This window comes from Condylostylus longicornis, unplaced genomic scaffold (assembly GCF_029603195.1).
Source record: "Condylostylus longicornis isolate FDR11 unplaced genomic scaffold, ASM2960319v2 ptg000119l, whole genome shotgun sequence".
Classification (NCBI taxonomy): domain Eukaryota; kingdom Metazoa; phylum Arthropoda; class Insecta; order Diptera; family Dolichopodidae; genus Condylostylus; species Condylostylus longicornis.
Genome location: NW_026578087.1, coordinates 1,611,913 through 1,628,987, shown reverse-complemented (window position 1 = coordinate 1,628,987; position 17,075 = coordinate 1,611,913). Strand labels below are relative to the sequence as shown.

General features: G+C 25.8%; 1 protein-coding gene across 2 annotated transcripts in view; it reads left to right on the top strand.

Moving 5' to 3' along the window:
• The first annotated feature begins 15,486 nt into the window (after positions 1–15,486).
• The window catches only part of LOC129614742 (glutamate receptor 1), a 102,252-nt gene continuing 100,663 nt past the window's right edge, over positions 15,487–17,075 (top strand). The window contains exon 1 of one of the 2 annotated variants that reach the window (XM_055529591.1): positions 15,487–16,047. In XM_055529591.1, coding sequence (XP_055385566.1) covers positions 15,774–16,047 — 274 coding nt within the window. In that variant the 5' untranslated portion in view covers positions 15,487–15,773. The remainder of the gene's footprint in view (positions 16,048–17,075) is intronic. The other variant, XM_055529590.1, reaches the window with a different exon arrangement.

Here is a 17,075-nt window from a genome sequence, read left to right as displayed (position 1 = left end):
CGAGGTGATCCTTCATAAATCTATGAGCTAGAACATCAGTAGATGCCCTAGTATGCTGTAGATTTATTTGGATGCATCTCACAGCCATATGATTTCCTCCGGCTCTTGTCTATGGGATTTAGTCCTTTAGACAAAGGCTTTACATGAGCCTTGCTTCCCATTGCCGCCTTTTTACGCATCCTAGTGGGCGCCTGCCCTGCCACAGCCCCTTTTGCCGTCCTAAGTGCCACACTAGCCCCTCCAACAGCAAATACCGAAGCAGAACCGGGCTTCCCAATGGGCTTGGGCCCTTTTGGTTCAACCGGGACGCTTGTATCCGGCGCGCTGGTCGATGGTCCTTCCGTTCCCGCCATTTTCGGAACGACTTCAGACTTTCCAATGAGTTTTGGCTCTGTTGGTTGGCCTGAAGTGCTCGTCATTGTCGCGGTGGGCGTTGGTTTTTTATTTTGTCCTGCCCCGCCACCAGCACCTTGAGAGGATTTGCTTCCTTTAACCCGAACTGTAACACGGAAGAAGTTAAGGAAAAGTCGGCACTCCGCTTTCCGTTGATCTTCCAATCCGGAAACATCCACGGAAAAGGTGATGGAGCAGCCCACGTCCTTTTCCTTATCCATCCTTAGCATCCCCCAGGAACTCATCTTGAGGCTGGGATTTTGCTTCCCTATCCTACTTAGAAATTTGTCCCTGGAGAGACTGACGGTTGTCTCGTTCTTTGGCGAGTAGGTAACGGAGACATGCTGTTTGGGCATGTCGTCGTCATCCAGTACCACGACGTTGCAACGGTCCCAAGGCTTTATCTTCCTACAGACACTGGTTATCCACTTCCTGGTGTTTTGATTGTTGCATGTTACGGATATCCATCCATCCCTTTGCAACGCTGCAGTAAATTGTGGATGAGAATCCACAACTTTATCCATTTTATACATGATGGCTACTTTGATTTTTCCCATCTGGACTTCGGATAGCCTTTCCTCTGGATGCAGTTTATAAGAATTGTCAAGGTGGCCTGTGCTACTACATAAGAAGTCATTTTCGGGTTTTGTTGAGGAATGTTCCCAGGGACAGAAATATTGTTTTTTTCCCCTGATGTCCAACCTTTTCAGGTCCTCCTCAGTTTCTTTTTCTTTGGTTCTTTGGTACTGGCGTGAGAATGAGTTCCTTCTCTGCGTCAGTCGAGAGAAACTCTGGTTCCGCAGACCCTTGAGCACTAACTGTGTTTGTATTAATGTTGTCCTTAGTATTATTGTTGAGGAAGCATACCATAGGAAGGCTCGTTTAAATAGGAGAGCGCCTGGTATCCAGAGTCCGCATAATAACGACTAAGCTCCCCTTTAGCCACGCAGTCATCGGCATATGCTGTTCCACCTTGACTTGGGACGCCTGTCGTCAGCTGACGTCTAGATATAGGTCTGAAACTTAAAAAGCATGGGGCTCGCCGCTAGACATGACCACGACACGAACGTAACTTTGATCGTTTCAATCACCCCTTTATTCTCCGCCATTATAGGGTGACAGTACAGTTTTAGAATATTCGGGTTCACACCGTTATTTCCAACTTATATAATGAACGTCTTGAAACAACGTTTCGAGTAATAAGGTATAAATGCACGCTAAAATTAAATTCCTGGAAACTCTCTATATTCTTACTTCATTTCATTTAAACTTTTAATTCCTTAGATAGAAAACTGCTAACTATTTGTAACTTTTCAAAATATTTTCTTATATTCTTTACATTTTGTCATAATAATATTATAATATATAAAATTAAAAATCCAAAAAAAAACTTAAAAAATCTTGAACAGGAAAAAGTTCTCTGTTAAAAGTAACAACAGAGGAAAAATAAACATTACTTTACGCGGTTATAAAATTCATGATTTTTATTCGTATGCAAATAAGCTTTAAAACCACTTCTAAAAAAAAAAGAAGGAAAATTTTTTATGCAACTTTAACTGTACTTCATACAGTTTTGAAGATGAACTTATAAAATAATAAAATGAAAGTAATAAATGAAGTTATTCAAATATTAAATTCTAATGGACAAGCATTTTTTATAATAAATGTAAAAACTCTGCTCAGTAATAATGTTTGAATCTATTAAATTATGTTTGAGTCTTTGATCTAGATGGCTGGGATTTCAATCCCGATTTAAAAAGTTCTAACACTTAACATATGAAAAAGTGTAAGGCATAAAAAATATTCAATTGGCCAAGCAAAGGGCGAAATCTCCCGCCTTTATATGAAACAGGATGAAACAACGAAGAATTTACTGCATAAATACGAGGCCGTTGCTTAATTGAGACTAAAACGCTTTGGTCGGGATTTAAAGTTCCTCTCGTAGGTCTTGCTGCAATACACATTTAAATCGGAATAAAAACTTGTCGAGCACTAAAAGAACTCTGGTTCTCTTAATTTCGTTGTTTTGCACATCGAAATTATTGAAAATGGATCCTTTTCCGTAATTTTTGGAATTGCTTAAAAATAACACCAGAACAATTGACGAAATCAAATTAATCGTTCAAAAAATTTTAATGTCAATTGAAACAATTTTATAATATTAATACACAACTTGCAAACGAGGGTCTAAATATTTTTTTCAAATTCTTAAATCACAAAATTTAATAATTTGTTTGCGAGATTTGCACAATTCTTCACTCAATTCTAACTCCTTTTCCACAAGGGTTTATTTGGTATAAAATCGCGTACCTTATAAATTTGTCTGTTAACTAATAGGATATTGAAATGGTAGTAGCAGCACTGTTGCACCATCAGACATAATTTTCAAAAAAGTTAATTTTCTAATTTAATTTTAAGCTAAAAAATTAATAACTGATGAGTGCTGAGACTTCTTACTTTCATTTCCCTCTCATATAATTTCTTTTTTTTTTCTTCCTACTTAATTTTTATTACGTTGTCGTCCCTTATTACATTAATCTACTTTGCAAGTCCTTTTTTTCACAGTACACAAGTTTCATTTTCTTTTTTTTGTCTTCTTTTTTTAAGGATTATAATATTTCATTATTAAGTTGAAAACTTAAAATGAATTTAGTAGACTTGATGGAGATTCTTTAGATTAGGGTTTATCTGTTCTGTTATAAGTTACTTTCTTTACTATTATTACTTACAAAAGTGTAGAATATTGGTTTGTGCATTGTGAAAATGAATTTTATAGGTAAAAAAAAATTTTTACAATAATTATTATGATTAAAAATAGAAAAAAATTAGATTTATATACGATGGACATTAGATTTATGGAGATACGATGGATGAAATGAAATATTTTGGAATAGATTGGAAATATTTTGTAATAATTGAGTGTAAGGAGAACTTACATATCCTCTGTAGGATTAAAATGGTAAGTAAGTGTATCATAAAATTTTACACTCATATCAATTATTAACTAGATTTTTAAAATAATTGGAGAAAAATTCAATATGCAACGAATTTCGTTTTTGGTTTGACTAATTTTGCACACATGTGGGAATTACTGAACAGATTCAACTGAAGTGTCGACATAATAACGTTGAATTTATTACACCGAGCCGACTTATTTTCAATGAAAAATATTTTTTCTGTAGAATAAATAACGGGAAATTGAAAACAAAAAACGAAACGAAGGTTTTGTTCAGATGTTTGATTGAGAGTCAAGTTCGGTTCCAAAGAAGGCCTTCTGGGAAAAAATTATATTGATTCTATAAGCGGCATGCTTTTCGTGCCAATCGCACGGAAAAGACTCATCTCTGAAAAGGTTTAATTCTGAAAAAGTTAAATAGAGTTCTAAGTTGCATGACCGGTTGTATAACAAATCATCGTAACCACGTGCTGCACCACACATTTTCCGGTCGATATCGATTTAAAATAAAAATTTTCAAAGAATTAATATGCATCCACGTTTTTACGACTTATTTTATTTTAAATATGCTCAGTCCCACTCAAAATTTTATTTATATGCTAACACACTTTAAAACCCACACGATCCCACCTGTTCGATTTAAACAAAATAATCAATAAATATTTTATTTAGCTTTTATTACAAACACATACATAATTAAAAATAGCAATTATGATTTCAACTTTTCCCCACCCTTATATACCCAACAAATATTTATATTAAATTACAATATGAAATATGTTTTCTTTGGAATCCAAATAAACCTATTTGAAGATTAAGAATTTTTTTTCAAAAATAAAATTTATATTTTTGCTTTTTGGTTCTTTTCATAATATTTTTCTTATATACTTTAAAATTATAAGAAGGGAAAAAACCAGAACTCAACATGGAATGAAAGAGGAAAAATTTAATCTTTAATGCATATACCAAGATTTTCTTATTCCTAAAATTTATGTGCTCCTTATACGGCTTTAACCATTATACATAAGTAGGTAAAGCATACACATAGCGTATACTGTGTGACATGAGGATATTTTTTTTCTAAAACTTTTTATTTTTAATAAACGAAACCTTACGGCAACAATAATCAAAACAATCAATCTGCTTTGTTTTCCTTAAACGCAACAGAAAAAAAGTTTTTTTTGTTTTATTTTTACTTTTGTTTTTTTCTCTGTGTAAAGAAAATTTCAGCATAAAAATCAAGGAAGAGGTAAGAGAAAAAAAAGGGGAACAAAAATTTTTCAAAAATTGTCAAATATTTTCATCAAATTTCAAATCTGATCTGTTTGTCTATCAATGCTAACAACAAAAACAAAACAAAAAAAACTAGAATCTCAGAAGAAGAGTATAAAAGGGCTATGGAATTGATACATTGAATTTGCATATAAGGGTATACGATTGGAGATTGAAATAAAATAATTTTTAAAATATTATAAAAAAAAAAGCTTTACAGTATAACGGAAAATATTTGTTAGGCATTCAATCAAATGACATCAAACATAATCCGGATACAGAAAATATGGGTTAAATGTAAACAATTTGTACAGATTTTTAAATAAAAAAATATTAAATTAAAATTTTTTGAAAGACAAAAATGAGGAAGTATAAATGGTAGAGCGATGCTTCTATTCTATTGATAAAACCAATAGAATTTTCATTTGGACTTCGTAAAAATGTAGCACCATATAGAAAATGTAGTAACTTTCACATTGGAGTGTCAATGTTTTTTCTTATGAAAGAAATTAGAACCATTTTTATTTCAATGTGCAACAAATTTTTAAATCAAAATTGCTTAACATTTTCGGAACATGGCATATTTTTCATAGAGTTCAGTAAAAATATGTGAGAATATTGTTCCCCAAGAACACTCGATTGTTTCTTGAATTGAAAAATTAATTTGTGTTCTCCGGACTACCACAAAAAAATTTGATACTTGTCTGATTTCTCGTATTACTGAAAAATGCAAGAACAGAATCATATTATTACCCATTTGCCGAATGACATCAAGTGCTATTTTCGACATAATATTAACGTTCTTCTTGAGTGTTTGATTTTACTGAAAATATGCTAGTAAATACTTTAAATTAGGCACTAACTCCGTATTAACACAATTCAACGCAGCAAAAGCAGTACCTCCTATAAATTATAAAATCGCCATTGAAATTTTGGAGCTAGGGAATGTGTAAATTACAACACAAACTTCGTTACATCAAACTGATAACCTCAAATCCCCGCCAATTATATTTGGGTTACAATAAATGCATCGTTATAGATTGTTATTAGAATTTTTGACAGAAATTGTCATTTTTTTTAAAATGAAGTCATTGGAATTTAATTAACAGCTATGTGATCTTCAAAATAAGCTTTAAGGTTCAGTAGAGAAACTAAAACCGGACGAAATTTCAAATTAGAGAAAAGTCAATTATCTAAGAAATATTTTTCATATTTCAGAAAAATAATTTTTAAATTTCTGAGAATAATTTGAATAATAAAGCAAAAATTGTATCAGAATATTTCTTAAATAAGCTCAAACCACACAATGATTATTAAAAGTTCATAATTTGATAATTTCCCACGAATATCTTAAAGTTGGCCCCCGTTAACTTTATCTATTTTCATTCTTTTTCATATCGATATATTATTGTAATACTGTTATTATTCTTATTATTCTTTGATTTGTCCCTAAATTTTTTTTCTTTATTTGCTTACAAAATAGCAATAACAACATATTTCCATAATCTATACACATACAAACACATAAAAATAAGTAATAAATGCTCTATATATGTAGATTTAAAGAGTACAGCTCCTATAGCACATACATGTAAGACGAAGACGACATAGAACTGAAATTCTCTATAATATTTACAAAAAGAAGATTTTTTTAACAATGTCTAAAGAATAAAAGGAAAAATTTTTGCTTTCATAAAATATAAATAGGATACACAAAGAATAAATTTCCATTTGATTTTCTTATTTAGCTTCATTGATTTTGAACGAGAATATATTTTTCATATACAACAAAATAGAGAAGAAAACAGAAGGCGGTGTAAAATGTCATCAATATATACGATCAACGAATAATTCATTCTTACAAAGATTGGATCTAATCAAAGTGAAAATGAAATGTGAAATATGAAAATGAAGAAAAAAATAGACAAACAAAAATATAAAAGCATAATAAAAGAATGAAAACGAAACAATAAATTAAAAAATGAAAATCACAGAAAATAAGAAAAAAATATCATTTTGTCCGCCGATCAAACAATTAAGATAACGTTTGTAATGGCGGATTAAGATGACGTTTGTAAATGAATTAATATGTGTTCTATTGGGCAATTATGGGCAATTATGAGCAATCTTAAGCACTTTTGCGTCGAAAGAAGGCATGGTGTTTGGCCCATATGAAGGCCTTCCACTTGGTAAAGGGTACAGAAATAAGAAAATTTAATGCTTGTGTAAAAACACGACAGGCGGACACAGTGCATTACAATAAGATACAAGCATTTATTAACAGTTGCCTAAGAACTACATGCGGAATATTCTGGTCCAGAACGATAACAAACAAAGAAATACGAACGATTAAGTTCCAAAAACCTATAAAGGTGGCTATAAAAGAAAGAAAGTGGAAATGGCTAGGACTCACGTTACGGAGGTCAAATAATGCGATAGTCAGGCAGTTATTATAGTGGAACTCACAAGAAAACATGCAGGTGTGTAGACTTCGAAACACGTGATGGCGAACCACACTTAAGCAGGCCGAATCAAATGGAAAATGCTAGTCAGAAATATAAAGCATATACCACAAAAAAGAGTCCACGATTCTTTGAGTTCCTCCAAAGTATGTTAATCATCTATTTGTTTTCCCATTGCGTTCCATAGTCTCATATGGTAATTAATGGCACCAAAAAATCAAAGAGTTAGCAAATTTTTTGATATAAATTCGGCATTCTCTTACCATAAATCTTAAACATCTTCCGCAACACTTTCTTTAATACTTTCAATTTTTGTGATTTTCTTTCTTAATTAAAAAATTTTGCAACAACGAATAATGTATCGCATGGTTTTCGGCAACAACTCCAAATCAATTATATTTTTATTCCAACATTTCCATAATAATAGACAAAAACTTTCTTTGTTCGAAAATAAAAGGAAATAAAAGTTATAATGTCATTGTTGATTGTTCAGCACCAAGTTTTTCCTCCCATTTTTTATTCTTCTTCTTCTTCTTCTTCTGCTGCTTTTTAGATTCTTGTATTGTATTAGTTATTAGCAAGTTAAGTTGAATTAGATATTTTCATTTTGGCGGACCGGAAATTATTTAAATGAAATCAACCGCTACGCTTAAGTTATTTTTTAAGAAATTTTTGAATAAATTAAAATGATGAAAAAAAAAATCAGTTTTCCACAAAATTCAAAAAAAAAATATTATTATTATTTTTTAAGAAAACTTGATATTCGTTTATTAAAACTAAAACAAAAGGAAAACAATTTATACAACAATATGACGTTTGGTTGAATTTTAAATTTTTAAAAAGAATTTTCATTAAATTTAACTAATTTGTAACCAAATCTATACATAAATGTGCTAAAGAATAAGCCACAAAGACAAAATTTTTGTATTTAATTCTTCGTTCAACTGATAAATTGTCTCGTAACATGGCCAAATTGTTAATGTTTTTGTTATTTGCAGACTATACAAATACCAAAATGTGAGCTAGACTGAAAACAATTCTTAATTTATTTCTTGTAGTTTCTCATTAAAATTATTATAAACTCAACAATCAAAAAGAAGACTTCAGTTTACATACATTTCCTATTTACACCTGTGAAGAACGACAAAGAACTCATTAATTTAAATATGGAAATCATACACAAGTAGATAAACTTACATGTTCAGACAAGCTTTTTTGCCGAATTCCTTTTAACCAAAGGTACCGAAAAGTAAATGAACCTGCCACCTCTGAATAAATTTCAAAAAACAAAATGACGTCCTTTTTTGCAAATATTTCTTTTATTTAACCCACAATTACATCCTTTGCGCCTAATTTATCTTATTGAACTAAACTCAACTACATAATACAAATTTTTAAGTACAAAATTTGTTTATAAATTTTAATCGATTAAACTATGTCGATTTTTTATCGACTTAATTAAGGCATGTTTACCATAGTTTGATACTTTTATTTAAATTGTTGTGTTTACAATAGTTTAATACCAGAGTTAAAGGTAAGTATAAAAAAATGTCAAATAAAATTTTTAAGAATTGTGAATTATTGTATACAGGATTATTTTAAGAATTCAAAAGATAAAAAGAGGTTTTTTAGTATGTTCATAAGCACATTACAGTTAATATAAAAAAAATTATTTTTGATAAAAATTTGTGTTATTAAAGTGAGATGTGAGAAAATACAAAAATCTTGACGTAACATTAGACGAAAATTGAACGTAGAATCAACATTTAAAGGGGGTTGTGATGAAAACGAAAAAAGTTACTGGAATTTTTAGAAAGTCTAGGTTTATATTCACTAAAATCTTTTGTCAATGAGAGTGAGATAAGTCCACATAATCAAAAGATTTCCACATAACTTTTCATCTTTTTATATTTCTTTGTCAATATCTTCTTAAAAATATATAAATTTTAGATAAAATAAATGAAGTTTAGCACTAAAATATTTTAATAAATGAAAATTCTTTACTCTGACCCTAGAATATTTCAAAATGACATTAAACGCTGTCCTATATATTATTATGCGGGAGAACTCTACAAGACTACTTTTCTTACATAATAAGAAAATAAAACCTAAGAGATTTTCTTATAAATTTCTTTAACTAAATACGATTGCTTGGCAAATTGTACTCTTGACAAATTTATATTACGAGTATTATTGTGATCATCAAGAGAGTGTTGATCCATTTCTTTTATCCACTTATGTATATACATATATATAAAGCTACTATGTGCAATTTTAAAATATAATATGAAATACAATAAAAACTCTGCAATTAACGAAAAGAGAAACTATTTCTATAGTTTTACCCCTTTTTATAAAGTTAAAAATTATTCCACAATTTTTATCGTATTCTATTTTTGAAATTTTCTCATGCGTAAATATTCGTAACAATTTTAAAATACAATTCATATACATATGTGTGGTGTATATATGTATTTTGTAGCACTATACTCTTTGAATTCTTTTCACCTAGAAATAAAATTTTCAAATTCAACCCACAAATCTAAATTTTCTTGTTTTCTTTTTCTTTTGTTTTTCTGTTTTTTTTATACCTTCAAGCAACAACAAATTTATAAAATCGCATATATGTTTCATTTTTAACCTACAAACAAAAAAAAAAGTATAATTTTTTCCCCAACATCTTATATTGTCTGCTTTTTAAATTATAATAAACCATGCTACTGTTGCCGTCATCGTCTTCGTCTTCATCAGTATCCCATACATATTCCATAAGAAAAATTAAAAAAAAAAATAAAAATGAAAATAAAAAATCATTAATCTGTACAATTACATAAAATTAATTTTTCGTAACATTTAACTCTACTCTATTTGTGTTTTTTTTTTGTTATTCTTTTCGATACAACGTTACACATAAAATAAATCTTGGCAAAATACTAAACGAATAAGAAGAAGAAAATAAAAATAAAATAAAAAAGTATATCACTTCATCAGCAACAATATAATCGTATTTACAAAAATATTACATCAACATTTTAATGTTTACTACTACTGCCAAGAATCAAATAACAAGGATAGGTCAGTGAGCTTTTACTATACACAACTGTTATATTGGAAATGAAGAAGAAAACAAAAAAAAACGAATCACTTGTAGATATTCAAATATACCTACAATATAATGAGTAAATTTTTTCTTGCGCAAATTCTCATACATATTTTTAAAATTTTTAAAAACTGTTATACTTAAATACTGTTATATTATTAAAAAAATTTAGTACTTACCCAACCATAGTTTAAATTCTCTCTTTTAGAATAATAAAATTCAAATAATATTATAAGAATTGCTCTTTTAAATTATTTCTCTTTTCTTGTAATTCATGTTAATGTTCTGTTATATGACAATGTTATCATTGTTATAACAGTTAATTACAAGTAACAGTAGGTACTCTACAAAGCTTTAAAACTTAAACTCTGTTTAAAAAATGAATTTGTTTTAAGAGAATATTTTCATTTTAAACTCATTTTCTCACCATAATCTCATCAATGTTTCTTTAATATTTCTTTCGAAATATACAAAATAAAGACTTGCGCTCTCTTCTTTTATTTTTCCTCTCATAATATCATGTAAAATTACTATTATTGTACTAAAACAAAAAAAAAAGAGCAAGTAAATAGAAAAGTAAAGAAAGAAAAAAAAATTTTGTGTATCCTTGTAATTTGATTTTTTCTTACATTTTACTCACATATTTTTACAACGAAGTACAAACAATGTATCCATACTCCACTATATTTTGAGTAGAAAAAAAAAAAACAAAAAAAAAAATAATTTATTCCTTGTTCTACCCTAGTTTATGATCTCTCGTGTGTGTATAATAAGTTTTTTATTTTGTTTTTCTTATTTTTAATTCTTTCGTTTTCGTTTTGCTTTTTCTCATGTTCAAATCTTCAAGAGAACATCGCCTTTATTGTATACAATTTTGTTTTTGGTTAACTTTGAAGTTTCATGTGTCATTTGTTTTTTTTTTTTCATTTTCGCATATTCTTTAAATGTTTAATGCGAGAAATTTTGGTAATAAAAATTCGTAAAATATTTGAGAAAATTTCGGTTTTCATAAATTTCTTTCGAAATTTTCTCATAAATAATATTTTGAAGAGACAATTTTAAAATTACAAGAAAATAAAAATTTTCTCCGTTTCTCTCGCGCGCTCTTTTCTTATTGTTTATAATATTATTAAATATGAGCAGTACATTTAAAATTAATTTTATTCTTAAAAGGAAACTTTTTTACGTCTCAAATGAAAACATGAAATGAAAAAACAAAAATTGAAAACTTTCTTATACACAATTTAATTTTTCTCTAGCAAAAATTCTTCTTCATTTTGCACATTATTTTCTTCTCCTTTTTTTGTTATTTTCTTATTATTTTTTTTTAGCTTTTTTCTTACTTATATTTAATTTTTATTATTATCATAATTTTGTTTGTTTTCTTTTTGTTTTTTTTTCAAATTTGGTAATACATTTTTATATTATATTTTTTTCTCAATTCACACACATTACAGTTAATTTTTTTATTTTTCGTCTCAATTTTTTTCTGTTCCATTTTTGTTTTGGTTTTTTTTTCGGGAGATTATGAGATACAAAGTAAAAATAATATGGTAATTTTAGTACATCGTCGGTCGTTGGATGTAATGGTCGTGTTTTTTTGAAAATAATGTTAACGGTATATTTTTAATGTTGTAAAGATGTGATTTTTTTTTCTCAATAAGTAAAGGAAAAACAAAAATAAAAAAAGTATTTTTTTTATATATTTTTCCTATAAATAATAAAAGAAGAGAAAAAATTTAAAAAGAAGGAATAAAAAGGAAAAAAATATGTACAAAATAAATAATCAACCTAATTAAAAGCGAAGAAAATAAATAAAAAAAATTTAAAGGAGGAAAAATTTGTAGAATATTTGTAAAATATTAAAAAAGAAAAGAATAAGAGTAAAAAAAAAATTATTCAATTTTTAAAAAATAAATTACTTTTGTTTTCATTTTTATTATTTTCTTTCATTTATTCAAAATAATAAATAAATAAATAAAAAAAAATGTATAACAAAAAAGTGGTTTTTTATACAAAATTTATTCGGAAAAATTTCACATAAATTTACACAAAAAAAAAAATATAAAAGAAAAAAATTTTTTTTTAATATATATGAAAAGTAAATGAAATTTATATGTATACCAAACATACAACGTAATATAATATATATATATATATAATTGTGTAAAAAAAGTAAATATATATTTATATACAAATACATATAGAAATTAGGTTCATAAATTGAATACTAAAAATATAATAATATGAAAATCAGAGTGGAAATGTATAAAATAAATATAACAAATTTATTATTTTCTTTTCTTTTCCATTTTCCTTATATTTCACAGTAATCTTTCATATTATAAATGTTATACATTAATACTTATATATACATACATACATACTAATACAGTTTATATTATGCGATTTCCTTCTGATGATTTTAATATTAAGGGATACAGAAATTTCTTTCTTATATTAAATATTTTTATATATTAAAATATTTATAATAATAATAAAAAAAAATATTATTATACAAAGATAGTATACCAAAATTATAATAATATATATATATATATATGGAGAGTGTAATACATATATTTAAATAATATACATATACATGCGTTTGTATATATATATATACATTTATAATTTACATTTAACATTAAAAGACAATCCGTTTTTTAAATAAAAGTTTTTCCGAATTTTTGTTTTACTTTTCTTGTTTTCCACTGTAATCCTTGTATTATTTTTGTTTTTTTTTTTTTGTTTCTTACTTTATTTTTTTTTTTTCATTTTTGTTTTGTAATATTTTTGTTGTTTTTTTTTTTGTTTAATTCTTCTTTTTTTTACTTTTTTAATTTTCTTTTTTTTTTTCTTATTTTTTGTGTGTATATGATGATGATGTATGTTAAATGAATTTAAATATAATAAAAAAAGGTACAGATAATAAATATACATACATTATACAAACATATTACATGAATTCATTTATATGTATATAAATAATTATGTACGATTGTAAGGATATGATTTAGCGGGTCTTTATTTTTTAAGTCTGTTTTTTTTTTTGTTTTGTTTTTTGTTTGTCTTTTTTATTATTTTTTTTTTGTATACACATGTAATTTATATTAATGTTATAAACGCACATTATATTATTTATGTGTGTACACATACTTACATACATATGTATATATATATATATGTATATTGATATTTTAATGCTATTTTATTAAATGTGAATAAATTTTTTTCTGTTTTTGTTTTGCTATGTTTCTTTTTTTGCACATTACAAAATAAAGTTTTCCTTTTCATTGTTTTGCTTTTTTTTGTTATATTTTTGTTTTGTTGGTGCAAAAAAAAAAAATGAGAAAAAAAGAGTTTTTTTTTTTGAGTAACAAAAAAAAAAGGAATGTAATATGAAATTATGGTTATGTCACAACAATAACAATAATAACAACAATAAAAGATATAAAATAAAATAAAATTAGAACAAGTGAAAAATGTTAATAAAACAATAATAATGAAATAAAAAAAATATAACAGTATTTATTAGGGGAGAGAATGAGAATAAAATAAAAATAATAAGAAGGAGGAAAAAAAAAACAAAAGTTGAATTGAAAAGTTTATTTTAATTTCCTCTTCTATTCCTTTTTTATTTTTTTCAAAATTTCACCTCTTTCATTTTAATAACTCCTTAACTTCTCATTTCTTCGTCTCTCTCTCTCTCTCTATGTATACACCTCGTATACATTTCATATTGTTAATCACTACAATTTGTGATATTTTGACGTAATTTTAATTTGAACTCATCTGTGAATTTTAAAAAAATTTGAACATTATAAGCGTACAATAAGTTTGTATGCACGTATAAGAGTATTATATTTATAGTATGCAAATATACAAGAATTTATTATATAGACCCTATGTCTTAAACTGCTAGTCCAGTCTAACTATTCATATTTGTACATATACTATACTTAAACAATAAAATTTACTTAAAATATTTTAAATAATACAAAAATATATTCACATACCCTTATGTTTGACATACTTACACACCATATTAATATTAAAAAATATATGAGAATATAATAAAAATAAAAATATATTTTACATTAGGTTAAATTGCTATTACGCAAAAAAAAAAAGAAAGAAATATTTTGTATATTACATAGAAAAAAACAACCATAATAATAATAACAATAAGGACAATACAACAATCATAGTATAACAAAAAAAAAAAAAACGACCCAAAAAAATAAAAATAAAAATTACCATTAAGTGAACAATTTTTTAAATTGCAAGATTATCTTTTTTTTTTGTTCCCTTCTTTTTTTCTCTTTTTTTTTTGCCCCTCATTTTCATTTCATTTTAATTTTTTCTCTTCTCTTATATTACATTATTACATTACATACAAACATTTATTATTTTCAAAAAGAATATTTACACAATTGAAAATTTCGTAGCTATTTTTTTTTTTTTACATATTAAAAATAATACTTAAATTCTTAACTATACACACACACGCAACACACAAATTTTAATACAAATGAAATATAACAATAATAATGGTAATAAGCAAAAGAGAATAATATCAAATTCCTTTTTTTTTGATGCTTGTTTTTGTTGTTTAATTTAATTTTGTTAAAAAAATCGTTTGCACAAAGTTTTTCATTTACAAAACAAAAAAAAAAAATTAAAATGAAATCTCTGTTTTTTTTTCATATTCTACCAGAAGTATAAATTTATTCATAAGTATAACAATAATAAATGTAATTATAATGTGATTAAAAATTTAATATTAAAATAAAATTCCAATATTTCTATATACGCACAATATATAGAAAAATAAATACAAAAAAAAAAGAAAATGTATAATAAAATTTTAATAAATGCCAAAAGAATTCTGCCCAATTAACCAAAATATAAAAAAAAAGAAAATAATAAAAATATAAAATTTTTTTTTAATATTTATTTTTCATTATTATTGTAAATTTAATAATTTTAATTTATTATTTCAAAAAAAAAAATGAAGCAATTAAATTGTGTGTCAAAAATAATAATAATAAATGAAAAATAAAGAAGAGTGTGAATTCGCGAAAAAAAAAATATAATATTTTAGAAAAATTTCAACATTTATACTTGTATACAAATAAATTAAAAGTAAATAAATTAATTAAATAATTATTCAAAAATAAATAAATAAAAAATTATGTGACCTAAATATAAAAATTTCATACATAAATGCATAATATGCAATGTTTTCAAATTAATTTAATCAAACAAATTTAAATGTACATAATATTAAAAAATATCAAAAAAAAATATTACTTGTAAATTACATTAAAAAAATAATTACTAAATTAAGAAATAATTAATAATAATTTAAAAAAACACACACAACACAACAAAATGATTATTCCTCATTGCCATTTTTTTAATATTAATCTTATAATATCAAAAATATTTATAAAAAATAATAAAATAATATAGTTAATAGAAAAATATAATTTTATAGTTTTTAAATTTTATTTAAAAAAAAAAAATTATTAAAAAAAAAATTTAGTAAAATAAAAGAAATTAATTAAAAAAAAATATTTACAAAATGTCATTTGGAATAAAATTTTCATATTGGATTACAATATTAACTTATATACAATATGCTATAATACCTAATGCTATTATATTGGCCCAATTAATGCCACCAACTGAAAAAATTCCATTAGGTGCAATATTTGAACAAGGAACCGATGAAGTACAATCGGCATTTAAATATGCAATGCTTAATCATAATTTAAATGTAACATCAAGACGTTTTGAATTACAGGCTTATGTTGATGTTATAAACACAGCTGATGCATTTAAATTATCAAGACTCAGTATGTTTTTTTTATTGAAATATAAATATATATATATAATTAATTAACTATAATTTATCTAAACTTTATTATTTATTTTAATATTATACTTAAAATTGCATACCTTTAGGGTTATCAACTTTTAGTTTTATGTATGGCCACAATTATTATGGAAATGTCTAAAAATTGTTGTTTTCTCTTGAATTTTCAAATCTTGAATTTTCAGATGTTGAATATTCGGTGTTATGCTAGCGAACGAACATTGTTAGTGCTTCTATACTATGTTAGAGAACAATTGCATTGCGAATGGCCTTTTTTTCATGTTTGCCTTTTAGTTTTTCCCATGATTCATTATGGTTGCAAACCGTGCACATTCGCAAATTTTTAACAATAAAATAACTCGCAATTATTTTAGACACACGGCACTTTGCGCTCACTTCATCATCCTTCTTCAATGCTCGGCCATAAAGTGAATGAACCTGCGATAGCATTTTTTAAATTCATTTTGCAAGACGCAAAACTAATTTCATCTGCAAAAAATAATTTTAGGCTTGTTTCCTACATGAAATTTATTTCTTTAATAATAATAGTATGTGCCAGTGAAATTTTTCATCCTTCGAATGAATGCTCACCTTAATTGGGTTGTTATAAATTTCAAGCTTTTGACCATTAAGGTAAATCCGATTTAAATATTTTTTTTTGTTTGTAAAAGCATCAAAATTTATTAATGAATTTTAAGCTTATTATACTTACCTTTATTTTACAGAGCATAAAATATCAAATGAAATTGTTATCATCTATTCGTTGCCATCGTATTTGTGACTTGGTTTTTATACTTTAAAAATATTTATTTGCAAAAAATATCCTTTGAAATTTTAAAATATCCTTAAATATAAAATTTATGTGTAAAAGGGAATATGAAATTTATTTTATTGCATAGTTTTGTCTCTAGTTTAAATATTTAATGCCAATATTTTTCTTGTACGTTTTGAAATTTAACACTTTCAGTTTTCGCCAAACTCAAGATATTCATTGCAAATTGAATATGC